The sequence below is a fragment of the Mugil cephalus genome, chromosome 14, assembly GCF_022458985.1.
Source record: "Mugil cephalus isolate CIBA_MC_2020 chromosome 14, CIBA_Mcephalus_1.1, whole genome shotgun sequence".
Lineage (NCBI taxonomy): Eukaryota > Metazoa > Chordata > Actinopteri > Mugiliformes > Mugilidae > Mugil > Mugil cephalus.
This window is the reverse complement of record NC_061783.1, coordinates 24,498,232-24,525,721: the sequence shown is the minus strand read 5'-3', so window position 1 is coordinate 24,525,721 and position 27,490 is coordinate 24,498,232. Positions and strand designations below refer to the sequence as shown.

General features: G+C 42.6%; 1 protein-coding gene and 1 long non-coding RNA gene across 2 annotated transcripts in view; one reads left to right on the top strand and one right to left on the bottom strand.

Annotated features, from left to right (window-relative positions):
• Positions 1–12,837, bottom strand: part of LOC125019746 (F-actin-uncapping protein LRRC16A) — a 31,794-nt gene extending 18,957 nt beyond the window's left edge. Inside the window, exons 1-3 of the mRNA XM_047604709.1 lie at positions 12,441–12,837; positions 6,466–6,563; positions 2,489–2,539 (exon numbers count right to left, since the gene is read on the bottom strand). Coding sequence (XP_047460665.1) covers positions 2,489–2,539; positions 6,466–6,563; positions 12,441–12,480 — 189 coding nt within the window. The 5' untranslated portion in view covers positions 12,481–12,837. The remainder of the gene's footprint in view (positions 1–2,488; positions 2,540–6,465; positions 6,564–12,440) is intronic.
• The window catches only part of LOC125019802, a 54,287-nt gene continuing 39,246 nt past the window's right edge, over positions 12,450–27,490 (top strand). The window contains exon 1 of the long non-coding RNA XR_007114124.1: positions 12,450–12,595. This is a non-coding gene — a long non-coding RNA (uncharacterized LOC125019802). The remainder of the gene's footprint in view (positions 12,596–27,490) is intronic.

The following is a 27,490-nucleotide window of genomic DNA, read 5'->3' as shown; positions in this document are numbered from 1 at the left end:
GCGTCACAACAACCTGCAGGAAGTCGTGTCTCCACAGAATCCAGGCTGCACACTTTAGATTATCTTCTAATCATTAACTGGAGGGGAAGAAGCGAAGTGGAGGGTAACGTGAGGGTCAGAAGTGGAAATCTGAGCTGATACGAACAAATCACTGAACGGGAGGAAGAAGAAAAAAATGTCAGACACAAAAGGAATGTAAAAACACAAACGGTCTGCAGAACAAATGTGTGCGGAGGCCGAGCCGGAGCTCCGATCCAGAGAGTAAAAATAATTCCCTTAACCCGCTGCCAAAGACGGTGGGTGGGGGGGGTTAGATAGAAAAAGGAAAGTAAAAAAGGTTTATGTGATTGAATACAAAGTAGAAAACAAGAGAGAATACTGGAGAAAGAAAGTAAAAGAGAGTAAGAGTGAAACTGAAGTGTGTGTGTGGGGGGGGGGGGGCACCCCCTCCCTCCTCCTCCCCTCCCTCCCTGCTCTCCCTGCCAGCTGTTAAATTCCTCCATTGTCTTTTTTCTCCCTCTCTGGGACAGGACGCATCGAGGAACAAACCAGCCTCTGTTTGACTTGGAAAAACCAACTGTCCCACTCTGGGACAACAGAGCGTGGGGGTCAGCAGGGGGCGCTAGGCTCGGTTTATTCACCACCGTCCAGAAACATCACCTGCAGCCAACGTCTCTTATAAATACACAGGGAGGAGGAGAAAAATCTGACACAAATAATCCCAACAACAGACACACAAACACACTGAGGGACACTTTGTCCAAACTCTGATCAGAGGACAACAAATAAAATGATAACAGCAAGGAGCAGTAAGAGGAGAAGGATGAGAAGAAGGAGGAGGAGGACGGAAGAACACAAAGACAAGGACACAAAAAGAAAAAGGGAGGACGGAGATGAGGAAAAGAAGAAGAAGCGTGTGAAGATGGAGGATGAGGTGGTGGAGATCTAACACATTCTCCTCCATCTTGGTTTTTCTGCTCCTCCTGGACATGTGGAGTAGATTCACGGACTCATTCCTGAGTTCACATCAGCCTCAGAACCAGAACACTAAGACATAAAGTCTTCTCAGAACGAAGCTTTTAGATCCACGCAGCGTTCCAACATCTACACCCGCTTTAACTTGACGCCCTGTTCCTTCAGACTTTCCCACTTATTCATCCGACGTCTGGTCACATTCACACGCTTATTGGGAAGAAACCACAAAAACCCTGGAGTGTTTCCTTAAGAAAAAAAAAAAGAAGAGGAGGAGGAGGAAGACGACACTGAGAAAAAGGAAAGAGCACAGAGTAATTTTAGAGCTGCATAAAAGTGAAGGGCTGTAATTTCTGGGAGTTCGTAGTTAGAGTCACTTCAGGGATAAATCTTTTTTTTTTTGTTGTTGTTTCTATCAGAATTGTCTTTCTTCCTCTTTGAGGCATGTTTTTCTCCCTCGCCCTCTGGCCTGAACTTTTCTTCCTGCCACTGTTTTCCTTTCCCACAGGCTGAGTTCCCACAGCTGCATTATGGGTAAAAACTATCAAATGACTCCATATGGTGGGACCTGTTCTCATCTGTGGGTCCAGAGACATGGAGAGGGAGGGAGGGGCGGAGCGGGGCGAAGACATCTCAGCATAATTCAGTTAAAAAGAGAAGAAGAAGAAGAAGAAGAAAAAGAAGAAGAAGAAGAAGAAGAAGAAAAAGAAGAAGAAGAAGAAGAAGTGTGGCTGAATGTGGATTCATAAAGTTCAACACAAGGAATAAAAATAGGTCAAATACATGAGTAGAAGTCTGATTCATTTCATTTTATCTGCAAAGAAATCACTGAATCTTACAAACGGGTTTTAGTTTTTGTATAATGTTCCTATTAAAAACCCATCTGTGAGCCGTAGCACTACATACTGCCAAATGTGTATTCATCCGCTGCCAAAAACTAGTCCCAAACAAACACACAGTTTCCTCCTAATTATGTCACATTAAAGCTTACAGCTCATTTCTATTGTTTAATTTGGGATCCGCTCAGATCATCAGCATGAATCAGTACTGAGATAAAAGATAATAAAAGATAAAGCGTTATAATATAAATATACCACAGATAACCTCAGATAGTTTTGAGTTAATATAAAAGTAATAGAAACCGACTGGAAAGTTACTGCAGTTCCTCAAATGGCCACTCGAGGCTCCAAAAACAAGTCAATTTACCGTAGAAATAAAAATGTTCACTTCTTGTACTGTTTGTGCAGTGATCAGTGATCAGATTGTTGCTTTGGTTGGCGTGTGTTTGCATGACTTCTACGCAGCTGTTGGCGTCTATCGTGTACTTCGGTGTAGCTACGTGAATGGTCAGAACCAACAGAGACCAGGACCAGGGCCAACTTTCTGAGGTGTTACGTTGATTTAAGTTCTAGCTACAGATGACTGGTGGTTTTGTGTGGTTTCTGGTCTTTCTGATGGATCATTTCAGGCCACAACGAAAGCGAAGTGTTGTTTAAATTAAAAGCCGTTTACTCACCTTAGACGGGACCCGAGCTGTGAGCAGATAGGCTCGATGTGAAGCCAAGGCCTGAGGACAGAGACAGAGACACAGGTCAATCACAAATAACATGCAAGTCACTTCAGCAACGACTCATTCAGCTCTTTAGGTGGCAATCGATATCAGCTGGAGCGCCACAACATTATGACCACCAACAGGAGAACTGAATAACATTTAAACCGTCTTGGAACATTTCATTGTTCTGCTGGGAAACTTTTGGACCTGGGACTGATTCATGTGGACATTACTTAGACATTAGCCCCCACCCAGACCAGACTAGACTAGACCAGACCAGACCAAACCAGACCAGACCAGAACAGACCAGGCCAGGCCAGACCAGACCAGACCAGACCCCCCAACCCATAGCAATGACGCTCCTTCAACCAACCAACCGACTGATCAATCTATAAAAATAACATGGTTGTCCAAAGTCTTGTGCACAAAGATTAGAACAGTGTTGTGATGTTTTAATGTTTTAATAAATATTATTCAAATAATAAAACAATCAAACAATAAAAACAATACGAGCTATACATCTCAAAAAAGCATGAAGAACATCACCAGGTGTTGACCTGGTCGACCGTCATTCTCTGACGAGTCACCACATGGACCTACTCAATATTAGGACGGTGGTCATAATGTTATGGCTGATCAGTGTACACATGTTTATTTTGGTGTCTTCTGATATAAAGTTGGCTCTTTTAATAGATTCATGAAGTTAGAGTAAATATCACGTTAGACCCAAAGCTTCTAGGTTTCTAGAGCTGACGGATTTACTTGCCTGTTTTCGTCTTTTTGTCGTCTCCTCCCAGAGGAGGTGGGAGGAGCCTGTGCCCCTGGAGAGGCTTTATTCTGGGTGGGATAATCATATATATTATCTCTGACCACGTGTTGAACCGCTGTCCTGGCTCAACAGAGCGGACGCAGTGCCAGCGCGTTTCTACCACCTCATATTCATCTCCAGCGTCAGAGATGTTTGCTGAATCTGAATCAGTGCGAGTTACATTAAACGGGGCTTTAATTTCTACTGTAATGATATTAGTATGGGGGGGGGGGGGGGGGGGGGGCTATGTGAGCAGCTGTGGTATGTACGGTACAGATGAGTGAAGTCAGTCAAGTTCACATCTGCTTCAGATTCAGCTCCTGGTTCAGGTGTTCTGCAGGTTGGACACGAGATAACACAACACAGATGGATCCTGTTCAGACTCATCACCCTCACACTCTACATCTGCTTCTTATTCACATTTATCTATCAGTTCATTCAACTATGAACAAACAGGATCATCCACTGATGATTGGGAAAACATTTTAATTACTTCCTGGTGAAAGAGTATGTTGGCAGTTTTTGCAATTTTTGTGTTTGAACTTAGTACTGAGGAAGTTATTCACCCAAAAAACAACAACAGATAAATATAAGAGAGGGTTTAAGAAATCTCTCTCACTCAGTACGTTTACATGTGAAAAAGAAACAACTCATTATTTAACTGAAGCACCCAGACAATGCAGCTGGAAACTGATTTTCTCCGGCATGTAAACGCCTTAATCAGACTTTAACTAGACATCCAAGAGAACCACCTGAGGGACAGCGCCATCTATCTGCACCACAAGTAGTGCTCACATTAGGAAATCAATAACAGTTCAATGAGAATCATATTATTCTCTCCATTATTATCTTTCCTTGAGCCACGGCTCCACTGTTTTATGTTGTTCTTCTTACTTGTTTTTATTTTAGACCAATGAAAACAAACAGACACATTATCAGGATCAAACATTCAGTGAGTTTTGCCTCATTTGAAGAAATTACAGCACTGGCTTCTAATCTGCTGATCTACAGCTGTGGAATGTGGAGTGTATACACCATGGAGAGTATGTGTGTGTGTGTGTGTGTGTGTGTGTGTGTGTGTGTGTGTGTGTGTGTGTGTGTCCTAACACCCTGTGGCTGTGAGTGGGTTGCTTCAGTCAAGTCCTGACAGGATTTCACAGCCAAGGTATGTGGACAAAGATGGAAAAAAAAAAAAAAAAAAAAAATCAGAAATGCCTCAAAACGTAATAAAACCCTCTTTTCTCTTTGCACTTCTCGGGACGTTTGACTGAGCTCAGAGCCGAAGGAGACATTTGGAGTTTTGTTAATCTGTTTCTGTTTCCCCCACAGAGCTGAGATGAATCCACATACCTGCAGGTACCTGAAACCAGATCCCTGCCACAGTAACACCCACATTCTCAGTACAGGAGTCAGTACGCAGAACAGTTTTAAGTTTCCTCACACCAGCATTTAGCTTCACCACACTTACTCAATATGGGTGGAAAGCGTTCATGATTCCCAAAGCAAACACTTGAATTAGCTGGAAGTTGAAAGAGATTCACAAAAAAAAAAAAAACCCCTTCTGTCCTTTAAACTCCAGATCTGGAACCGTTCCCCTGTTGGCACAGCTCCTTAAATCAAAGGAAATGTAGATGGTATTTCAGACATCATGTTGTTTCTGTTCGTGCCAGCAGTTCCTGGGGAAGGTCCCTTCCTGCTTCAGCCTGGCGACGTCCACCAACACAAAGAAGCGACTCCAGGTTTGATGTGGAACGACAACACGATACGACACTCGGAGCCAGCAATTAGCGGCATCCGGCAATTTCCCCTCACGTTCATTTTTGTTTTCTACTCCCCACTAATCAGAACTTTAAAGTCCAGCCTGCGCCACCGTTGTCATTTGAGCCCTAACAGATGGGAAATGGGAAGAGATTGTGCAGCTGCAGAGAAACAGAGAAGCAGTCACATCGTGAATCACAGCTCAGACTGAGCTACCGAAGCCACAGTCATTTGAAATGTTAAGCGAGCGCATGCGGCCTCCTGCAGCGGCTCCAGCCCAAATCTCACAGCTCACATATAAACTCAGAGTCAGGACCAGCTGACTGTCAGTGAGCAGACCTGCTCCACCCTGTTAGAGGAGCTCCGATCATTTTATTTGTTCTTGGTCACATGCTTTTTTTATTGTGAGTTTAAGATGTTTGACAATAACACACATGCACGAGAGAAAACTGCTGAACAGCATCTTGAACGTGTTCAAAGCAGAACTAATCACTGCAGCTGAATTAGCATTGCTCCTGTCTGGTGGAGAGGTCAGAGGTGCGTAGCATCCAGAAACAAAGCAGCAGTACTTGTCTTGTGGGTTTGCAGCCTCTGCGGGTGCACGTATTTGGGCTAATTGTGCTGATTCCAGCGCATTAAGATGAAGGAGATAAATGACTGGTGATAAAATTCCAGCAGATTAAAACATGAAGTGCTGTGTGTTGTCTTTGATAAAGCTTCAGTCTGACCTTCCTGCTTTTGTTTTTATGTCTCAGAAGTTCCTGTAGCGACATGCCCACGCCAACGTAGCTCACTGGAGCTTTGGGTTTTCACCAGCTACCTCAGGGAACATTTTCAAAGTTCCTTCACCTCCGTAGGACACTGTTCTAGCTCCTGCTTCAGGGCAGACACTCCTCCTCAAACACAGGAGGAAACCTGAGTGACACTAATCGGTGTTAAAACCCTGGAAAAATGAGGCCTTTATCAATTGAAATGGAAATGGTACTGAAACTACGGATCTGGAGACGTGGTCGTTCTGGTACTTAGGACATTATGTATTCTGGAATATCCGACTGTGCCAACTACACACAAGTTACCTCCTGATACATCCTCGAAGAAATGGACAGAGCAAGAATGAATCTGGGTGTTTGGTGCAAACAATCGTTAGGCATAGACTGTAAAAAAAAAAAAAAAAAAAAAACTTGAACCTGGATCCAAATGAAAACTAGATGGTGGTGCCCAAGTCTCCAGGAATAATCTAGTTCTACAGTCTGTCAGGTTTAGAAGTCACAGAGAACAGAAACATGAAGTTACCCTCAGAGAGTTTCTCTTTTTCTTTTGGAAAAGGACATAAAAACAAAGTGCATCAACACGACAGCATTAAAAATAAACTCACCAGGACTCTGTTCTCCACCTTGTCACCTTTGACCTCCAGCTGGACCTTGCGCCTCAGGGTCAGCTTCACCCTCCGACCCACCGCCTCCCGCACACTCTCTACAACACAAAAACAGGGGGGAGGACAGGGTAAGGGACAGGGACAAAGCAAATCAGGACCATTAACAGAAGAGCAGCTGGAGGCATCACATCAGGACTTATCACCTGCAGCGCTCGGTTAGCTGCACCACAAACAGCCACGCCTCTCATGCTAACGAGGGGCTTAATTAAAATGGAAATGATGTGGTGCCTCCAAACGGGCTCATGTTCACCTCATTACTGCCACATGTATGATTTCTTCTGACAGATCAGTGGAGGTTAGAGTGGACTCTCCCTCTGCACGGCAGTAAAACACATAAAAACATGAAGCGTAATGTGAGAGATTTGATCTACACACAGTGACCCTGGTTTCAGAACAGCATCTGATTACGATCACTGAAAGGAAACCTGGGTTTTAATGTGCAGCACAGATTCATGAAGGTGTTTCTGAAAACGTCCAAAATCTTTTAATCTGGATATTCTTTCAGTTAAGATCTGTTTTAAGTTCTTTTGAGAAAGTGCATCAAGGTGGCTCATTGATGTGGTCGTTAAATAACACAACAGACCTCAACAGTTGAACGTAATGATTGTTGTCCTGGTTCCAGATCTCAGAGGCAACCATAAATACCACTGAACGTTAAGGCACAGACGGAAACCGGGAACGAAGGCCGACTGTGACGTCACCAAAACGTTGCACTTAAACACAAGAAAAAGAGACTGTGGCTGAGATCGAAACGAGGAAGCAGCTGAAAAGCTTTCAACAAGAGGTCTGAATAATGCAAAGGATCAGAACGGGCTGAGACGGTCCAGGCCACAGCAGAACCGGAGCTGGAGATCGTCGTCGGGGGTGCGTCGCAGCGACAGTTCATTAACGTTTCTAAACGTAAACTGACTGAAATCCTTGAGATTAACTCTGGTTTACGTTACTTTCAGTATATTCTCTGACAGAGCCGCTGTGGTTCTAGGTGCATTTGGCTGTGACGCCTCTAAATGTGCCGTGTAAAACATAATCTGCTCTTTAGAACCCAAAATGAAAACATTACACATGATGTGTCTTGGTTTAGCTCTGCTCTATTCTAGGCTAAAGGTCTGGGGAAATGTGGTGGGTGAGATGGGGGAGAAAGAAAAGAGTGAAGTGAGGGTCCGCCTTCATGACTTCATGCCCTCCTCCTCCTTCTTCCTCCTCCTCCTCCTCCTCCTCCTCGTCTCTGCTCCCAGACACATGATGAGGTCATGAGGAGGATCAAAACATTACAGCATGAAGCAGCATGGAGGCTGATCAGAAACACATGGGCTTCTCCCAAACTCACAGAAAAAACAAGAACTTCCCAACAGAATAATTGGTTCATAAAAACAACCTGTCATTTTCTCTGCATTAAAGGTTCAGTTTGTTGGATTCTCTTGGTCAAAATGTAAATAATCAAGTTTTCATCAGCGTATAATCACCTGAAAATAAAAGATAGGTTTCTACAGTAGCCTAGAAGGGTCAAACCAAATGGTTACGCTACATAGGCCTCTGTTTGTTTTTAGTGTTTTTTAGTTAACGTGACGTAGCCACGATCAAATAGAATCAGAAAATGAGTGTGGTCACTCTGCTTAGATTTCATTACGGGGCGTTTACATGAAAATAGCTCTGCATGCTACTGGATAGATGAGTGTGACTACATGGCATCTGATTGGCCAGGGAGATGTTTGCAGGAGCACAATGGAGAGACTCCAGAACAACTTTCTGCAGCAAAAACGTGTGATGGTGGCAGATGGTTTGGGTTCCAGGCTGGTAGGACGGTAGGTTCTCAAACAGGAATGGAACCAGTAGGTGCTAATAAATCTTAAAAAAGAAGTAGAATAAAAACACATGTATTATGTTTAAAAGTGACGGCATAACTGAGCAAAAAGAAAAAGATCCAGATTCTCATTTGTAAGGATTTGATCTCCTCTCAAAGGACATTTGAGACTTGACCATGAGTCAGAGGGTTTGACCTGGAAAACAGACTTGAAGTTAACTCGTTTTGCTCGTGCTTCTTTTTGGTGTGGTCATTTGTTTCAACTGTCCTCAGCAAACCTTCTCTTTAGCTCTGTTTTTGTTCTCCTCAGGAAAGAAAATCTACCTACATTGACCAGCTCCTCTTTAACTCTGGAGGTAAGATTTGTCCTTTACTGTAAAAACTTAACAGAATAACCTTGACTACAGCCACTTAAAAGAAGAGCTAAAACTAACATGTGATGCGTAACATGGATGATTTTCAGTGCATTGATCATTATGTTCATTTCACAAACTGAAAGATTAATGACGATGAAGATCAGCAGCTTAAACCTGGATGAAATAAATAAGAAGCGTGTGACAGGTATCACACAGGATGTGACTCTGATTGGTTGAACAAACGGCTCATTTACAGAATGGAGGGAACGTGATGAGTAGCTGCAGCTCCTCCATAAACACAAGAGACACTCAGACATAAATGCCACTGTCGTTATGAGGTTTTTACAGCTCTTCTTCGGGCAGTCAAACCCTCTCCATCCTCTCCTCTCATTAGATTAGCCCCCACAGCCACTGCACTCTCGTTTGATTTTGTTTACAGCTTAAAAACTTGATGTTGATGAGCAGCACCAGGTCATTCTGTCTCATTAAACCAAGAGCAGAGCTGGCAACAAACAGGCCATTCATCAGTTCACCCAGAGACTGTCAGAACGGAGAGCACCATGTAGCATGGGGTTAGCTTTGAACGCTAATAACCGTAGAAAGGCTTCATGCTGTATATACACACTATACAGCAGCTGCATCCCATCCAGACATCACCAAGGTCCATGCAGAGCGTGGGATGCAGTGGTGGAAAGCAGCACCACTAGACTCTAGAGCAGTGGAGACGTTCTCTGGAGGGACATCCACAAACCCGATGGACCAGTCTGGGTCTGGAGGTTCCCAGGAGGACGCTGCTGGTCTGACTGCACTGGGCCAAGGGTGGAGTTTGGTGGAGGGGGGGTCATGGTGGGGGCTGGTTGTTCAGGAGCTGGACTTGGACCCTTAGTTCCAGTCAAAGGAACTCTGAATGCTTCAGCACCGATGTTCCATGCTGGATCTGGACCAGTTCGGGGACGACCCCCTTCCTGTTCCAACATGACTGAGCACAAAGCAAGGCCCATAAAGACCTGGATGAGGACGAGCCGGACGAACACCTTTAGGATGAACTAGATGAAGACTGTGAGCCAGACCTTCTCCTCCAACATCTCCTGAACCTGTGGAAAGTCTTCCCAGAAGAGCTGGAGGCGTCACATTAAACCTTATGGATTAAGAATGGACACATCTGAAGTTCATCTGCGTTTAAAGGCAGGTGAGAGATGACTTTTAGCAACAGGGCCCTGTTCAGACCTTGTATTAACATCCATCCTGAGGAATCTGATCCCAAGGGACCAACTCAGGACGCTTTGATATCGTACTTGATAGATCAGATCTCAGTCCACGTTTGGAGATGGTCTGGGACACATCTGTCCACATTCCTCATCCATTCAGAAAACACACACACACACACACTCATATAAACCATGGCCTGAAAAAGCGTGATGAGAACGATTTAAAATATTCTTTACTCGTAGCTGTTAACGAACTAAAGGAGAAATAAATCTAAACTAGAATGAAACCGGGAAGTGTCTGAATGTGAGGAGGCTGCGTGTGATTCATCATGTGGTTAATTATTGATGTGATCAGTAATCCGACTTTTGGCCAGGTCTTGAAAAACAAACTAACTAACATCAGAGGAGAACATCAATAAATAATAACTAATGTGTTCCAAAGCCACACAAACAGAACACAGCTCTGTTCCTGGTTCTGAAACAACAGTGGAGATCCATTAGGGACAGCTGTTGTGTTAACACTGCGCCTCCTCCTGAAATGTGTCTCGCATCCAAGACACGTGTTTCTCGTAATAAAAGAAGACGAAACAATATGACATCAGACACACAGACAAACTCTAACCTCAGACATGTGACGTGGAGCACAAACATCCAGAGCCTCCTCAAGACCCTGACTCATTCAACACATCAGCAGAATGGTGGACCAGAGGTCCTCAGCCGGTTTTAGGTTTCAGGGCTCTAAGTCTCCTTTTGGATGGAAGCAACTGGTCCTGGTTCCACTGCGTTGGGTCAGACATCCTCTCAGTGTACGTGGCTCTGAAGTGATAAACCTGCAGTCTTTGACAAGATATTTGACACTGAGAGACGACTGCAACACAGATGACTCCATACTGCACATGGGTTGACCCATAAGACTCTAAGAAAATACATGTGTTGCTGTGTGATGAGCTTATTTACACAACAGGCCGAAGGTTTGGCAGCATCAGGTCATAGTCTCACTGGTTTACTGCATCAACATGAACATGATTATTACTTAAAGACATTTTTATACTATGATTATCAGGTATTTGAGTTTTCTTTCTTCATAGTATGTATACTCTCAAAAGTGAAAGATTTAAAGTGAATAATGTAAACTGTGATTTTTGTTTTTGCTTTTTTTTTTTTACTTCTTCTTTCCTTTTTTATTCAGCAATGGTCTGGTAACATTAATGTTCACCCAAAGGTAAACCGAGGAAAATGGTTCATATCCGTAAAAGCAAAGTGTGATCCTGCAGTAAATACATCCCAGAATACACAGAACCCGTGTTGGTTTTTAAGAAAGACGTTTGCTTCCAAACCTTTGGCCTGAAGTGAACATACAAACAAACTGAGATCAGAGCTCAACATCTGGAGACACATTTTAATACCAGGTGTGAGGAATGAACGTGAAGTTTCCGATCCTGTTTCCCAGGACAGATGGACGTGAACACGGGCCTGAGCAGGAACCGTGGCAGGAACAAGTCTCCTTTATGACAAGAAACTAACCTTGAGCAGAACCAGGTCATCTGCTTGAGGCCGGAGGTTTAGAGGAGGAGAAGATAAATTCATAGGAGGGACCTGAGAGAGGGACATATCTCTGATGAGATGCTACAGCAGCAGAGCCAAGCGACGCTTCAGGGTCACATGACGGAGCCTCAACTGTGAGCGTTTTCTTTTTTATTCTGAATCCCTGCACCGGACAATCAGCCTCCACTCATGTTGGTTCTCAGATAAGACGATACCGGGCGTCGCTCCAAACTCTCAGAGGTCAGTAACACCAGCGCCCACAACACAATGTGGGTCAAACTCCAATTCTTTCTGTGACGTGTTTCATTTAAAACCTGGACTCTTCTCTCCAGCTCAGCCACAGACATTTACAGTTTCTTTCTTTGTTGGTCCATCGGGGCACTGGTCTGAGCTGATAATATCTCACACTCCAAAGGAATTTCACAGGACACACCCCTCCCTCCCTCCCTCTCCCCCCACTCCTTCAGATAAGGAAGTAGAAGAGGAGAAACGCTCAGGTAGCCAGCCGAGCCCTCAGGCCATGAAAACAAACCAGAGAAACTTTTCACTTGGAGCCAACGACAGACGTTGTGAAATAAGATGAATTGAAGTAAAATCTCAACAGTAACTATAGCCCCCTCATAATCAGACAGGGTCAGAATAGTGTGTCTGAAGGTTAGGATACATTTCATTATGAAGAACTAATGTAGTTCTTCAGCATGTCTACAAAATAGAAATTTAAACACAGCTTTGATTTATCATGATTTAAATCCTAAAAACAACCTGAATTTAACATCTTTGCTTCTAAATATCCTGATCAAAGGTGACCTGCAGTGATTTCGGTTTTGAAAGCAGATTTATGTCCTGTAAGCTCTAAAGTATTCATACTGTCAGAAGATTTTTTTTCAAAGACATTTTGCATATAAAGGAAGTGTCAGTGTCACCTGGTCAAACTTTTCTCTAGTTTTACTCTGAAGGAGCGGCAGCAGCTCCGTGGATGAGTCAGTGGAGTGGGCTCAGTCTTACCGAGCAGCTCGTTGGGAATGTCCGTCTTTTCCTCCGACATTTCTTCAACCGAGGTAAACACCGCAGAGGAGGGAGGAGAAGCGGCCGAACCCGCGCAGAGGAGCGGCTGGAGGAGAAGACCTCGGACCGGGGGGGCGCAGCAAACACGGCAAAAGGTGTAGTCCCGTTTTTCTTTTCGGTTACCTGTCGAGACGCCGCTTACCTAACTGTTTCACTGTCTGCATCCATTCCTGCAAACCGCTGCACACTCACACTCACACACACACACGCGCGCGCTCTTTACTTCTGCATTCCAGCTGTGAGAGGAGACGAGGAGACGAGGAGACGAGGAGACGAGGAGGGTTAAAGCTTTGCTTAAAGGTGGTTTCATTTAATCCAAAGGTGACGGCACACGGCGTGACAACAAACTCAGGAGACACATTTCTTCTCAGGTCCCTCCTCCTCCTCCGAATCTCTGCATGTGGAGAGAAAACGGGACAACTCTGCCACCTAGTGGCCGTTTACGCACATTACAGTTTACTATAATTTACCCAGACTGTCCTTATTTATTTCTTTCTTTCTTTATTTATTACTTGGCTGCATATACACTCAGCTGCCAGTTTATTAGGTACACCAGTGAATGCATGTTCAGATCACACTCACCTCGTGTCTTATCCGTTTCTTTTTTTTGTCTCTGTGTAGTAGTTATTTGCTCTTTGTGGTCATTCTGGGGTTTATGATAGTTGAGTTGCATGTGTTTGTGGGTTCGTTGATTAACTTCCTCACACCTATGGGACCCCTGACTCCGTTTGCCTTCCGTATATGTTAAAATGATCTGTCATCTGCTTCCAGTTCATCACTGAAAACACAAATGATCTTTGCATCGTCTGGTTTTTTTCTTAGCTTGAATATTTTTTGTGTCTTTGCAGTGATTGTCTGCTCTTTGTGGTCATTTGGAGTCAGGTCATGGTTGTCTTGTGTCTCTTTGTTGTTGGTAGTTAAACTTTCTGGCTCTGCTCTGCTCTGATTCAGAACTGATTCATGTGGTTAGTAAGTGCAGCTCAAAATCAAGAGTTTTTTTTTTTCGTCCAATGACTGAAAGGTTGGTGGTTCTATTCCGCCCTGTCTCTGGTCTATTCGTTGTGTCTGGAGGTCGGTGGATTGATAGCCACGCTATCTAGGTGCTATATATTATTGTTTTAATGCAATTAAAATTAAGTTTGTTTAACTTAAATGAGCCTGTAGGTGACACGGCAAATCCTGTGGCTAGTAAAAAGTATTTGAGTTGGCCTGACTAGAAAAGTCTCGTAGCATGTACTCAATATGAGATAACTTAAGATGTCCAGCTGATTATTAACATAAATACAATATTTTTTTTTGTTTTCCAATTTTCTGTGAATTAGCATGTAAATATGCAAATGAGGAGTTATCTATTTAAATATGCACCATTTTTAAACGAGTCTGAATAATGGCTAAAGTGAGTTTGTTTCATTTTGTTAACGTATTAGATTTTGGATTTCTCTCTTTTTATTGTTTTGTTTTTCGGAGTTAAATGTTCTATATATGAAAATCCTCTGTAAACACCTGCAGAACGTAGGGAACGTGGGAATAAAAGTGCAAGGTTTGGTTTGTGTAAGTGACACTGAAGTGGAGGTTCAGAGTAGCAGAAAAACACAAAATCGTGATGTATATTTTTATTGAACACAACTATGAACCAAAACCAAATCTACTTAAATCCTGTAAAACATATCATATAATCAAAGTCAGATTAAATTCTGCTGTGTCTCACCTTAAAAACTTCATGCAAACTGTGCATGAAGTTTTTACATTGAGCCACTACATCATTTCTTTGAGTGTGTGGCCTCTGACTCAACTTCTTCCCACCGCTCAAAGACACGTCTGTTACTCTAAATGATTGTTTTTATTTTGTGCATCAGTTTAGACACGTACTGTACATCTGTTAAACCAGTTTGTTTTGCACCAGCCCAGCTGACTAGAACGCTTGTATGTGCATGTAGTGAGTCTCTGAGGAGTCTTTTCTGACAGTGCTGTGTGTAGATTGTGTTGATGGAGGGATGTTCTGCTCCAGCGATGTTCTCTGTATCTTTGTGACTTTCTGCAGAACCTTCCTCTCTCTGTACCAGACTGTGATGCCTGTTGAGAGGAGGTTTTTTCCATCAGGTTTTTGTGTTTGTCCTGTGATACTGTGATTGACTGGAAGCCTGAACTTTGCCTTTTTCCCTTTGGCAGCACAACACAGTGCATCTCAACTGAAACGGCTTCTTTTTGAATTACAGTTAGACTTCTTCAAATCTTGATTTGTCTCGTGATGGGGAAATTACAGTTTGCAACAGCATACAAAGGGGCAGAAAAATAACAAGAGTAAAGAGTGAACTGTATAAAAGATAAATAATGTAGCCTAGTCTCCAGCCTTCATTTAACATCCCATTCACATACAAAGACGTCTTTTCCGAGGGAAGTCTGGCCAAGACAGCAGCCTAGGAAAGTTTCGACAATTAAGAACAGACGGCAACTCACACAACACAAATAAAATACATTGAAGATAAAAAAAACCCAGGACTAAGACTCAGAGTTTACATTAAAACAAGTACAAGTACAGAAAGTAGCTGCTCCAAGGTCTTTCACACGGGTTTTCAAAGATCCAAGGCTGATTAGTTCCTTTCACTTTAAAGTTTTGTGCAGGGAAGCAGCAGGTGCAGAGAACTTAAAACAGTGTTCAAGTTTAACCAAGTTTACCATGAGATTTGGGCTCGTTTAATAAGTACATAGCTTTAGAAATAAAAATATGCCGATGTGTAAGGCGACGTGCTGCAGGAGACGGCCACTCAGCTTGGGCGTATGAAGTGCAGTGATGAGTGAGGACTTTGCAACCCGTGACGAACCTCAGGGCACCGTGATGCACTGTCTCCAGGGTTCGCAGACGATCTGCAGGGGCATTCATTTATAAAAGGTCGCTGTAATCAAGTACAGGTAGGAAGGTGGCAGCAACCAATTTTTTTTCCTGGCAGCAAAAGTAAAACAAGAATCCAAGTTTAATTTTTTAACCGGGTTTTCTACATGTGGTTTAAAAGGAAGTCGACGCTCGTATCTCACGCCGTTCCCTGCCACTGGAAAAAATCATCCGTTTAGTTTTGGCAGCTTTTAAAACTAGTCTTAGTTCAGTGAGCTGATGTTCCACAAGATTAAAAGCAATCTGTTAGCTGCCAAGGGCCTCGGCAAGAGTGAAACCACATCTCTGCCCAATGCAACAAACAGAATAGGGCCCCAACCTGAGCCCTGGGGCACGCCAGTCGACACGTTCAACAGCGTGGATAAGCTGCCTTCAAAACAAACACATTGCTTTCTATTACAACGATAATTATCAAACCAGCCAAAGCAATGCTCAGATAAACCAATGTCAAGCCATCGTTGCTTCAAAATAATGCAATAAAATAGCATAAAAAAGTACCACTTTACATTGTGCAATATCTGCAATAATCATCTGTGCAATTCAATATCTTTTGCACATATGCCAGAGTTGTCCAGCGTACACAGCAGGTAGTGAAAGGTGTTGAAACCTTGAGGTGTGATAATATTACACATATGTGTGAAAAATGTTTTCTTCACACAGCCTCAACACACATAATATCACGTAATATTAATGAATCAGAGCAGCTTCACATGCCGTGTTTGTTCTAACTCAAAACGTAAGAGCAGATGTTTGTTCTCCGTGTGACTACAGTTGATTTTCAGACTGAGGAAATGAGGTTTAAGAAAAGCAAAAGACGATGGTGTTGGAGTTTCCTGACTTAATGAGTTAGGGTTGAACTTCTCAGTGATAAATATCATCTGTTAAAGACAGTTTTTGACCAAAGTTGAAGGATCTATATTTATATTAGGGTTGATTTACCCCACAGCATTTTAAAATCGTCTTCCATGCTCTTTGCCTGTTTGTTTTCTCGCTCTCTCTCTCTGTTTTAAATAAAGGATAATTTGTACTAAAGTCGGGATTTTTTTTTTAATTGAAGCTTCGGATGAGGCTAACATCTGTCTGGTCTGTGGTGTGAGGATCTGATTCCGTCACTAGATGGAGACAAAGAGCTGTGAAGCAGTGACGGCTCCTTTTAATTGGTCCTGACTCTTTCCTGGTCCAGTGGTGAACAGAGAGACACGTTTAGATGATCAGTATTCTGCTGAGGTCTGAATGAGGAACAAGGATCAGTGTGTTCAGGTTTCCTTCTTCGGAAATGACCCGATCAGCTTCATGTGAACCCACGCAGCAGGTGGACTCAATCTGATTCTACAGCTCTCATTAAAAGTCTAAAATAAGAATGCATTCATTGTTATATTTATATTTAATTATTCGTATATTGATTCTTCTCTGGGATATTTTTCAATCATAGCATGAAACAAATGCGCTGGAAGACCATGACTTTTGTTAAATATGTATTCAGATCCCTCTGCTAATAACAAATATGAAGTTGCCTCACAATGTAGAAATTCAGGATCAACAACCAGGATGAACTCTGGTCTGGTTTTTGATCTCTGCCTTACTGCTGCAAAAACTAAATGAAACTGAATAATCTTCGATTCTTTTGATGAGACAACGGGGATAGGTCAGATTAAATACCTGACGTGTTTCAACGTTTATCTGCAGTTTTCTTCAGACGCGTCATCTGGTAGAACTGATGTGTCACTTTGACCTAAATGAAACGGAGTCCGAGCATGTGTGGACAAGTTTCTACTAAATTCTGTGAATGTGTCCAATAAAAGCTAAAAGTAATTCTTTTAACCTCCTTTAAATGTCACAGTGCACATCTGATAAGTGCTGATACCGACATCTGTGAAAACAGTGACACGAGCCTCCGGGTAATCAGCTTTAATCCCGTGTGATTTAATATTTTATTGTGTCAGTAGGGTCAGGTCAGCTTGACCCTTCTAGTGTTGACTTATCAAAGCTACACTCCCTTCTGTGCCTCTGGAAACACTTCCACTTAGGAGGAGGGAGAAAGAAAAATAAGCCCAAAAATGCAACTCAAAATATCAAAAAAAAAGAAAAAGAAAAAAATAGCCTGCTCAATTTAGACTTTCTTGGATCCAAATCTTCAGTCCTAAAAACTGGTGCTGGTGGAGGGTTGGGGGTTAACCCTCTATATGGTCCAAGGAACCATATGTGGTAACTTGGTTCCTGGTTCCTCTCAGTGAGGTTTATCGTCATGTGGTTTTCATTGGGCTAATCAGAGAAGATCCAGGAAACATTGTCAGGTCTAATCAGGGTCTAATGTGGTCTACAAGGTCCTCCTCTGAACTGGTTTATTAGGAACCATGAAGAAGAACAAGTGTCCTAATGTTTCTAATGTGATGATGTTGACAAGTGTCTGAATCAGCTCTGATGTTCTAATGTGACAAATACATGTTTACACAAAAGTAAAAAAGTCTCTGGGGTTCCCAGTATTTCAGTGGGTGCCCTATAAAGGTTATTTATTCTCCCGCAGCCCGTTACTGTGCAGACACTTCAGCCTCAAAGAGCCAACGAGGGTGAAACGTCTCGTGGACAGATGCACGTACTGTTCTAAAGTGATGGCAGATTATATCTAGACCTCCCCCACAATGTTTTTTTTTGTTTTTTATCGGATGCAAAACAGGATGAAAACAGATTCCAATTACGGATGTGTATCTGCTCGTCCACAGACTCCAGTCATGTGAGTTCTGGCGGGACACCACCCACAGCTATTCCCATTTAAACCCCAGCTTCCCACCACTCTTCTTCAGAACACTCTCTTTATTTAGCATTTTATGGATATACCGAGACCAGGACAACCCAGAACCTTCCCAGAAGGATTCTACTCTCCGCTCTCCCTTTTCGCCTGCAGGGTGGGCTATTGCTTTGGTTCTTCATCCTTTGTTGCGAGGTGAGGTCGCTGTGCGTGTGTAATATTTATCGTGGTAAAACACTGTATGACGTCGGTTTGAAGATTCAGTTTTATTACAGAAGACGTACTGATGCATTTTCAGGGAATTGAAACGTCAGCATTGTGATAAATAAAGAAAAAGGGTTTGAAATCCAGCTGGGAGGGGGATGATCTGTCCAAGGTGCTGAAATAACACCGGCTGGTTTTCTTTGGCTTCAAACGCAGTGAGGATCTAGTGCCTTTTGATTATTTCATGAGAGGAGCGTCACTGAGTCCAACCACGTCATGACTATTGTTTTCCTTGGAGGATTCACTGTGGATTAGTCTAAATGCACATGCAGCGAGTGTTGTACAAGCAACAAAAAGATAGGCTGACATGTCATCTGCACATCTTTATTCCCTGGAATGATTTCTGTGAAATGATGCACAAGCTATTGTTTCTCTTAGCGCTTCCTTTCCTCTAATACATGTTGGAAACAGTCCCTCCCTACGAGAGTGTGAAAACAACATTACAGTCATTAAAAGCATTATGTGTTCATCCCCAAATGGTTTTATGAAGTTGTGACATGCGGATTTAGGACTTTTGGTGACTCATTTTATCCTTCACATCCTTCCAGTCACGCTAGAAAACACCCATGCTGGTACTTTCTGCACAAGGAGTACATGCTTGAAGTACATGCTTGTAGTTCTTGTTCAGGGCGGTTCTTTCCTTGACGTGGCTGCAGGAAAACTTAGACGTGTTCTTGTTTTTATATTTTGCTTGGTGTTAGTGTCAGAGGACACACTGTGCATACAGAAAATGATGACACATTAAAATGAACCCGGGTTCTGCATGTTATCCCTTATTGTAAAGTTAGTACAAGACATTAAGGTTTAGCTACATAGCAGATATTGAACTTTCAGTAGAACTTTCTGCTCCCGTCCACAAAGCAACACAGCATCAAGTTCTCCAGATCCTCCAGATCCCAATCCAGTCCAGTGTCTGAGGGATGTGCTGGATAATAAGATGTGCTGCTCACGTCTCAGTACCACTGACACCTTCAGAGACCTCCAGAAGTCAGGGCTGTTTTGTTTCGGTGGTCATATTGTTATGGTTGATCCGTGTATAATAACTGCTAGTGCTATCACAAAACTGCTGATGAACTGCATGCAGAAAGGAATTCAGAAGTCACATTATAGTGTTACGCCCGGCCTAGGGATACCTAAACATAACATAAACACCAACTCTTATGAAAAGTGACACAGAACATGGAGAGATGCAGTCCAAAACGAAGGGATTTATTTACCCAAACAAACATAAAGTCTTCGGGGTGAGCATCACCTAAAACAATAAACAAAACGAGCTGGATTTGAAAACTGACTTGCCTAAACCAAAAGAAAAAAAGGAGTCAACAAAAAAACAGGTTTTATACACTGACTCCCTACCAACAAAACCATAGAAAAGATGGACAAAAATAAAAAGGCTACTGACCCCTACTAATATGGGACTGCGAACTATTACTACTATTTACAATATTTACAGGAGAGATAAACATCTCACCCGTACATAACCGAGTCAACACAGGTAGCAAGAAGGCCAGATCGGGTTGGCGTCGGAGAAGGTCGCGATGCAGGGGATGCAAGGCAGCCAAGGTGAACCAGAGAGAGAGAGCCTGTGTCTGTTGCTGGCTCTAGTTTTGAAACCGCGGCCTCAGGACTCCCTCCAACACATTGAAACAGCCCCCCCACAACCCCACCCCCCGGACAGGGAGGAACAACACAACAGGAAAAACAAAACCTAATCCAAATCATGACCCCTACAGTCATAACAATAGCATCATTTTGTGTAGCAGCTCCAACAAACGTGAAGAAACATTTAGGGACTTTTTTGAGCGTTGGAGTAATTTGTTTTCTGTTTTCTGTGTTTAGTCTCTTCTGAGTCGATGAGCACATGGCTAAGAGAAAAACACCCACTTGTTGTCGCACGCCTAAAACCCACGGAGGTTATATTTGCTGATGATTTAACTCAGATACATGCTAAATAATAAAGGTCCCAGAATGGGAACGATTACTACCGCTAGAAAACTATCTGTTAGTCCATGAACAAACAACAATCCAGATTAATGCCGGCTTGACTTCCCATAATGCATCCTGGTATCATTCTGAGCCACCAGACCTGAACCACCTCTGTCGTGTCCCACTGGCCTCCAGCGACACACTAAAGGAGCTGTGATCCAGTGGGTATTCTTCTTCAGTTCACTTCTGTCTGAACAATCATTAACTTGTTCAGCAGTCTGAGCTCCAGTCACTCGTCTGTTGGACTGAAACCACACGGTTCAGACACTAATGATCCAGAATGATCCTCTAATGATCCTCTCTGTGGTTCTTTTCCTTCCCTGGGCCACTGTTAATAGGTACTGACCCCTGCAGACTGGAGATGCTGTGACCCAGTTAGGTCTAGCTTTAAAGATAGGAAAATGGACTTGTAGAGGTTCTTGAAGACGTTTCGTCTGAGCAGCTTCTTCAGTTCTACAGGACTTGTGGGAGTTGAGTTTTGAATAGGAGTAGATACTTGCATGACTAGTGTCTTCTAGTGGGGACAGAAGTTAGGACTGTGTTATATCTCAGTCCACCTCCTCTGTTCAGAGGTTTTTCCAGTTTGACATTGATGGCTTCCTTTACTCATCTTTCAAATCATCTGTCTTCTCTGGCTAAAATGTGGACGTTGTTGTCTTCAAAGGAGCATCATTGTCCTTTGGGTGTAGGTATCTAGCCATCACAGTTGGGACACGGTTTCTTAAATCCTTCCACTTGTCCATTTTTCCTGCAACTCTAATGGCAAAATGTCCATTTGCTCCCTAATGCATCCCACCCACTGATTGGTGGTCGCACCGTTGTGGCTGATGAGTGTATCTCTCTTATGTCTGTCCTACTGACCTTGACCGTGAGTGTGTTCTGAATCAGCACTTACCATCATTGTTACCGTGATGCATTAAACGGAAACTCTTCCCTCAGCTTCATCTGAGGTTTCCAAGCCTACCTAAAAGTGAAAAGCCACCAAAGGAAGTGACCATAACCTGTGGTCAGCTGAGAAAGTTTCCGAGACGGCTCAGACTCATCAGACGTTTCGAGATGGTGAGTTGGTCGCTGTATGGACGTGAATAGAGTCAGATTGTTTGCTGAGAGGATGTCACATAAGGAACCTGCGATAAAGTCCCAAACCAGAACAATGCTGGCATTTTTGTCACAGCTTAAACAAGCACATAAAACTTTGTTTTTGGGTGTTTAGTCTCTTCTCAGCTGATAAGCACATGACTAAGAGGAAACAGACTACCCCTAAACAGCTCCAAAGCCTGGACAACAGTCTGGGCCATTTACTCAGCGAGGTGCTCCAGTCAGAAGCTGCTATGATTCATCCTGGATGCAACACAGTCACTCAGTTCTAAATGAAACCAGTGTTCAGGGTCAGAAAGTACTGTGCTTTATTATGGCTACAATGTAATGCAATGTGGGACAGGTGCACCTGGGAAATAAAAGTTCAAAGCATCTCATTTTCATTCTATCATATGTCTCTAGTTGTGTTCCATTTAATATTTTTCCTTAAAATGCACCAGTGCTTGAATTTCCCATTGTATTCATGGGATGTGTACACGTCGACCCATTGGGTAAATGCACTGCATTTATTTATGTAAGAAAATGAATCATTTGTACATCTGTGAGTTGCAAAATTATGTGTATTGTGTGTATTATCATGACCCAGTTTCTCTTCACATTCAGCTCATGGACTCATGTCCTGACATTTCACTGAGTTCACTGGTAGAATTGGTAGAATTCACAGTTCATTGGTCCATCAATGATGAGCAGATGCAGCAGAACAGGCCCAAACCAGGACATTAGCGCCCCCATGTGTCATGGAGGGATGAGGTTCTGATGCTGGAATGCAGTGTTGGTTCATCTCCAAACATGACGATGCCCAAACATTTAAACCAAACTATTCTACTCTGGTCTCATCTGTCCACTAAACATTGTCCCACATGACTAATCATAAATATATTTTATGTGTTTATTTATCCAACAACTCCTTTGTTCATATCTGAGTTGTTAAAGTAAATGAATCATTGTCTTCGGTATCTGCCGTGAGCTCCTTGTGCAGTAACTTAATATTTCTGGTAAGTGCTGATTTGTCATCTACAGCCACTGGGAGGACATTAAGCCCAGTCCTCTGTGTTAGGGTTTATTGTCCACACTGTTGCTTTTGGCAACCATTGTTGTGAGCTGCATGTTTGACTTCCCATGACTTATATTTTCAAATAATATCATAAAGGGTGATTATCAGGGTGTGCTGGGAGCATGTGCCCGCATGCAGACCTCACATAGACCTACCTAACCACAACCCCTGTTTGTTCCTTTGCATGCATTCACTGAGGAGGACTCTCCAGGTCAAGTCATACAAACATTTGAGCCTGTTTTCAATAATCTTTAACTACCCACAATAAATCTCAGCCCTTCCCATACATTACGCTTTAATTGTCCCCACTTCCTCTTTAGATGAAACTGTTGTCATGGCTGTTCCTACCACAAATCAATAAATAATCCAAGCTGATTTACTCTCATTTTTCATAGTCAGTGAGGATGGTGAGACACTGAGAAATGATTACCAATAAAACACAATCAACTCAGTCTGCTGCAACAATGAGGCAACACTTTAAAACACAAACTAAAATCAGTCTACAGCTGATCGTCCTCTGCCCTCTGGAGGGAACAGTCTGCGAGTCTCTGTGACATCGTCATGCCAGGGTTCAAGCTACGTTCTTGTATCTATAACAATTTGTGTCAAGATGCAGATTTGTGTTTTGTGTGAAACCTAGACAATAAATATATTTAAAACTTGCAGCTACCTCGATGCTCACCAGAGAGCAGCTTGTGTTTCTTGCATTGTGTCCTTCCTCATATGGTTTTAACTGATCTTAGAACTTTAGTTTCCCCTCGGGATCAATATATTATTTCTATCCGTCTATTTAGGCAGCAAGGTGCAGCACAGCAGTTTTATTTTGAAGGTGAAATATACAATATATATATATATATATATATTAGTCCAAACTAGCCAAGGCAAGGCATTTTTATTTGTATAGCACACCAAGGTTTCGGACTTGGTCTTTTGTTTCTACAGACAGTGACTTAAGGTGTTTACTGACAGTAACCCTCTTGTCTTTGTTGCGTTTTATCTTGGTTTGACTGAAGGAAATGTTGGTTGATTTTGGACTCTCTCTAAGCAGTGACACAATGGCTGTATTGGACTGCAGTCATCTGGAGACAGTGTGAGACATATCTGAGTGTCATCTGCATAACTATGATAGTTGACATTAGAATCTTGCTGAATTTGACCCAATGGCAGCATATATAGGCTGAACAGTAGGGGTCCAAGGACTAGCCCCTGAGGAACTCCAAATGTCATAGCCACTCGGTCCGATTGATAATTTCCAATGGTCACAAAATAACTTCGCTCCTCCAAGTAGGACCTGAACCATTCTAGGATTGTTCTGCTGAGTCCTGCCCAGTGTGTGTGAAAAAACAACCAACAGGAAGGGCAGCTTTGTAAAATACAAGACTGACTGGAAAGGTGTTTTTTTTGTTTGTTTGTTTTTTTTTGCACGTGACACACCTTGAATAACCCACATATTCAGTGGTGTTGGGTTTCTGTTTCAGTTTTCGTGGTACTGCTGTCATTGTGAAACCGAGCCGTCTTTGGAGGTTCTAATTGATCGCCCAGTGCCCTGATTAAATCCGACTCACTGCGTGTTTGAGGAAACAGGAACAGCACAAAAGTTCTACAGAAATAGGCAAATGAAAGGCGGCTTCAGTTTACAGAGGCTTTTTTTTTTTTTAGAAAATATTCAAACTGGATGCAAACACATGTCATCAATTCCAGGGTTAATGTTTGAAGTAGTCAGTGTGCATGAACAGCATTTAACACAGAGCAAGTAGTCACATTTTTATATTTCTTAGGTCCTACTAATCCCAAATAAAGAGATTATTAAAAATGCATACCAAGCTAAAGCTCAGGTCTCAGAGGGACGTTATCCTGTGCTGACCTCTGTGACCTCCTCTGTGTTTATGAAATGACTGATGAAATGAAAGACATTCATTGAAAAGACTGCGACTACTTATTATTGCTCCAATAGCTTAGTTCATCAATTTTCAACTGATGAAATGATGGACTGCTTTTTTCACTTGGGCTTGGATGAGTTGTCATCTTTACAAGTAATTTACAAGTTTTAAGTGGAGTTTGTATCTAGAGGTGATTTAAAGGGGTAGGCTTAGGGTTCACACTATAATCTGTCCACTTTGTCCTTTTAACATGAGATGAAGCAACAACAAAGACAAAGTTCTGACACGACCTCAACACTGCATCCTAGCAAACTGCTTCTAGTCTTGCAAGAACAGCTTTATGTACTTGGCTGCCCAGAACACCAGGCCATGATTAGAGCCAGGCTTTTATAAGAGGGAGGCCTTTGTTTCTGATCCCTTTGTTTCATACCGGTAGTTACCGGCAGGTCCAGCCGGACAGGATTAGTAAACGCTTGGTGGTCAGAACTAATAAATGACATTATTATATCAGTCTGAACTTCAAACAGGGTCCATTTATTGGGAAACTGACAAGGCTTTACAAGCGTATCGTATTTGACTATGTACACACACGAAACGAAATGTTCACAGCGTGCCAGTGTCTTAAAGCCTTTCACAGCTTCCTCTCCTGTAGTTTGCTCTGCTGCATATTTGAAAACCTTATCGGTGAAGTGCACGTCAAACGTTTTTGTTTGCACCACGCTGCTAAAGCTCTCTGTTGTCTTGACAGTGTTTCATTGAAATTCTGGGACACTTCAAATGTAGCTACTGCTGCCTGTTTCCACTTGTTGTTTCTGCATGTATAGTTGGCTGAGACGTTAAGAACAACTAGTGCCTCCACAATCGTCCGTTTTTTCTTTGACCTGGCCTGTATCTGAGGTCGGCCTTTAGTTGTTCGCGTAAACCACGCCTTCGGCCACTATCAGAGGAAATACGGTAAATCTATCTCTGGATATCGAAAGTGGAACATTGGCAGCGAGTTTACTGGCGTTTACTGCTGCACTTACCAGAGCCCTGTATGTGAACCACCTGTTGAAACTGGTTGAACATATGGGCTGTTACCAGCAGCTTCAGGTGTTCACTGTCTCACTTAACAGGTCACCAGCTTGCTTCTGTAATTATGAACTAGTCATATCAGTCTGCAGGTCATATATGTGCACACACTGCAAACAGTCCACTCCCTAGAGAGAATGCTGCCGTGCTGGGCTAACAATGAGCTAACAATGGGCTGACGCTGACCTGTTCTGTGTGCTTAGGTGTGTTAGCAGTCTTTACACACCTTTGTTTTTACCTGAGGAAACACTCAAGAGTTTTGCTCTGGTTGACGCGGGAACACGGCAGAGTTTTCTCCCAGCAGCCTGCCTTTTACATCCAAATCCAATTTTTTTTAACTGGTTTAGCTCTTATCTGGCAGCTCGATATCCCTTTGTAAGTATGGATACCTGTTCCTCCAGATAAACTTAAGTGTGGGATGCCCCAAGGGTCAATTCTAGGCCCAAAGCTGCTTCCATAGTTATGCTGATGATACAGCTCAATCAGGACAAACAGGTTTTAGTCACTGGTCCAGGATTTTAACCCTTCACAGTATTATTTTGACTCTGACTCCTGTCAAAAATATTACAAAGATGGGTTTCTACCATCTTCAGAATATAGCCAGAGTCGGCCCGTTTCTCTCTCAGACTAACAGGGAGGTGCTGATGCTTTTATCTGTAATGCTCTGCTCTCTGGTCTTCACTAAAAGACCATTTACAATCTACAATTAATACAAAATTCAGCAGGTGAGATGTAAGACACACGGGGAGGCAGCATTCAGTGATTACGGCCCCGGCGGTGGAACAGCTGGAGAACCCCAGGGTCACAGAGACTGTGATACTTTTAAAATCAGACTTTTATATGACTTTAATTCTTCTCAATTCTACTTTATCACACTTAGGTTTTATTTATGTCATCAGTGTTTTACATGGCTCATTGTGATACTTTTATTAATTTATTTATTAAGTATTCATTGCTTGCATGTACGCAACAGTTCCAGCACAAATTGATAAAAGGCTTTTCATCACAAGATAATATCCTTCAGCGTATCACGCACAGTTCAGAGAAGATGAATGAAATAAAAAAACAAGAAAATCGCTTTTATCAGGAAAGAACCTTGGACAGCCCCGGGCTGGTAGAGGAAGCACTAAACACACCTGGAACAGCTGTATGTGCTGAATTGAAACAAAGCTGAAGGTGGTGGTGGTTTTGTTGGTTTTCATGGAAACAGTTTTCCAAATTCCAGAAATTCTACATGTAGGCAGACACAAGCTCTGCAGGTTCTTTAACCCCTGGCAGCACCTTTGCACCATCTGGGTTCCTTCGTTAATTTACAGAGTTTTATGAGTTCTTACAGGAATGAGAGACTGTTTCAGAGCACATTTGCTTTCGCTTTGTGTCATTGTGTCAATCTGTTGCCGTAGATGTTATATAAGTAAATAAAACAATGATATCTACAAACAAGGAGGAGGAAATAGCTGCGACAAACATTTCCTTGTTCCAAGTGTTTGGCGTTCCAGGAAAAGCTTTTTGAATATGTGCCTTTAAACACATCATCTCTCTGCTAAGGGAAGTGGTTTTGCATGCTGCTGTTAGACAGTAAGCCTCATGACTCCACGCTCATCACATCCTGCATTTACAAAACAAATGCCTCCTGCTCAGAGCTTACTTATCTTTGTTGACTTTCATGTAGATATGTGTCCTGGGTTACAATTAATCAGTGTGGTGGGGACGTGTCTGGACAGCTGCCTCACTTTACGTATGGAAATACGCAGCACTATACAAATAAAAACCTATATTTAACACAAGCACATGTTTCCTGGAAGGATTAATATTTACAGCTGATTCTGCCTGGAACTCAGTGATGGCAGCGTCACCATGTCTTCATATTAGACAGGAGATCAATGATTAAGTCAGTTAATGGTAGAAGATCCCTGAGCAGCATTAGCATCAGACAGCGCTCTCAGGTTTATCTCGGGTTTTGAGCTGACTGGGATGACTTCATTTATTCATGAGTGTTAT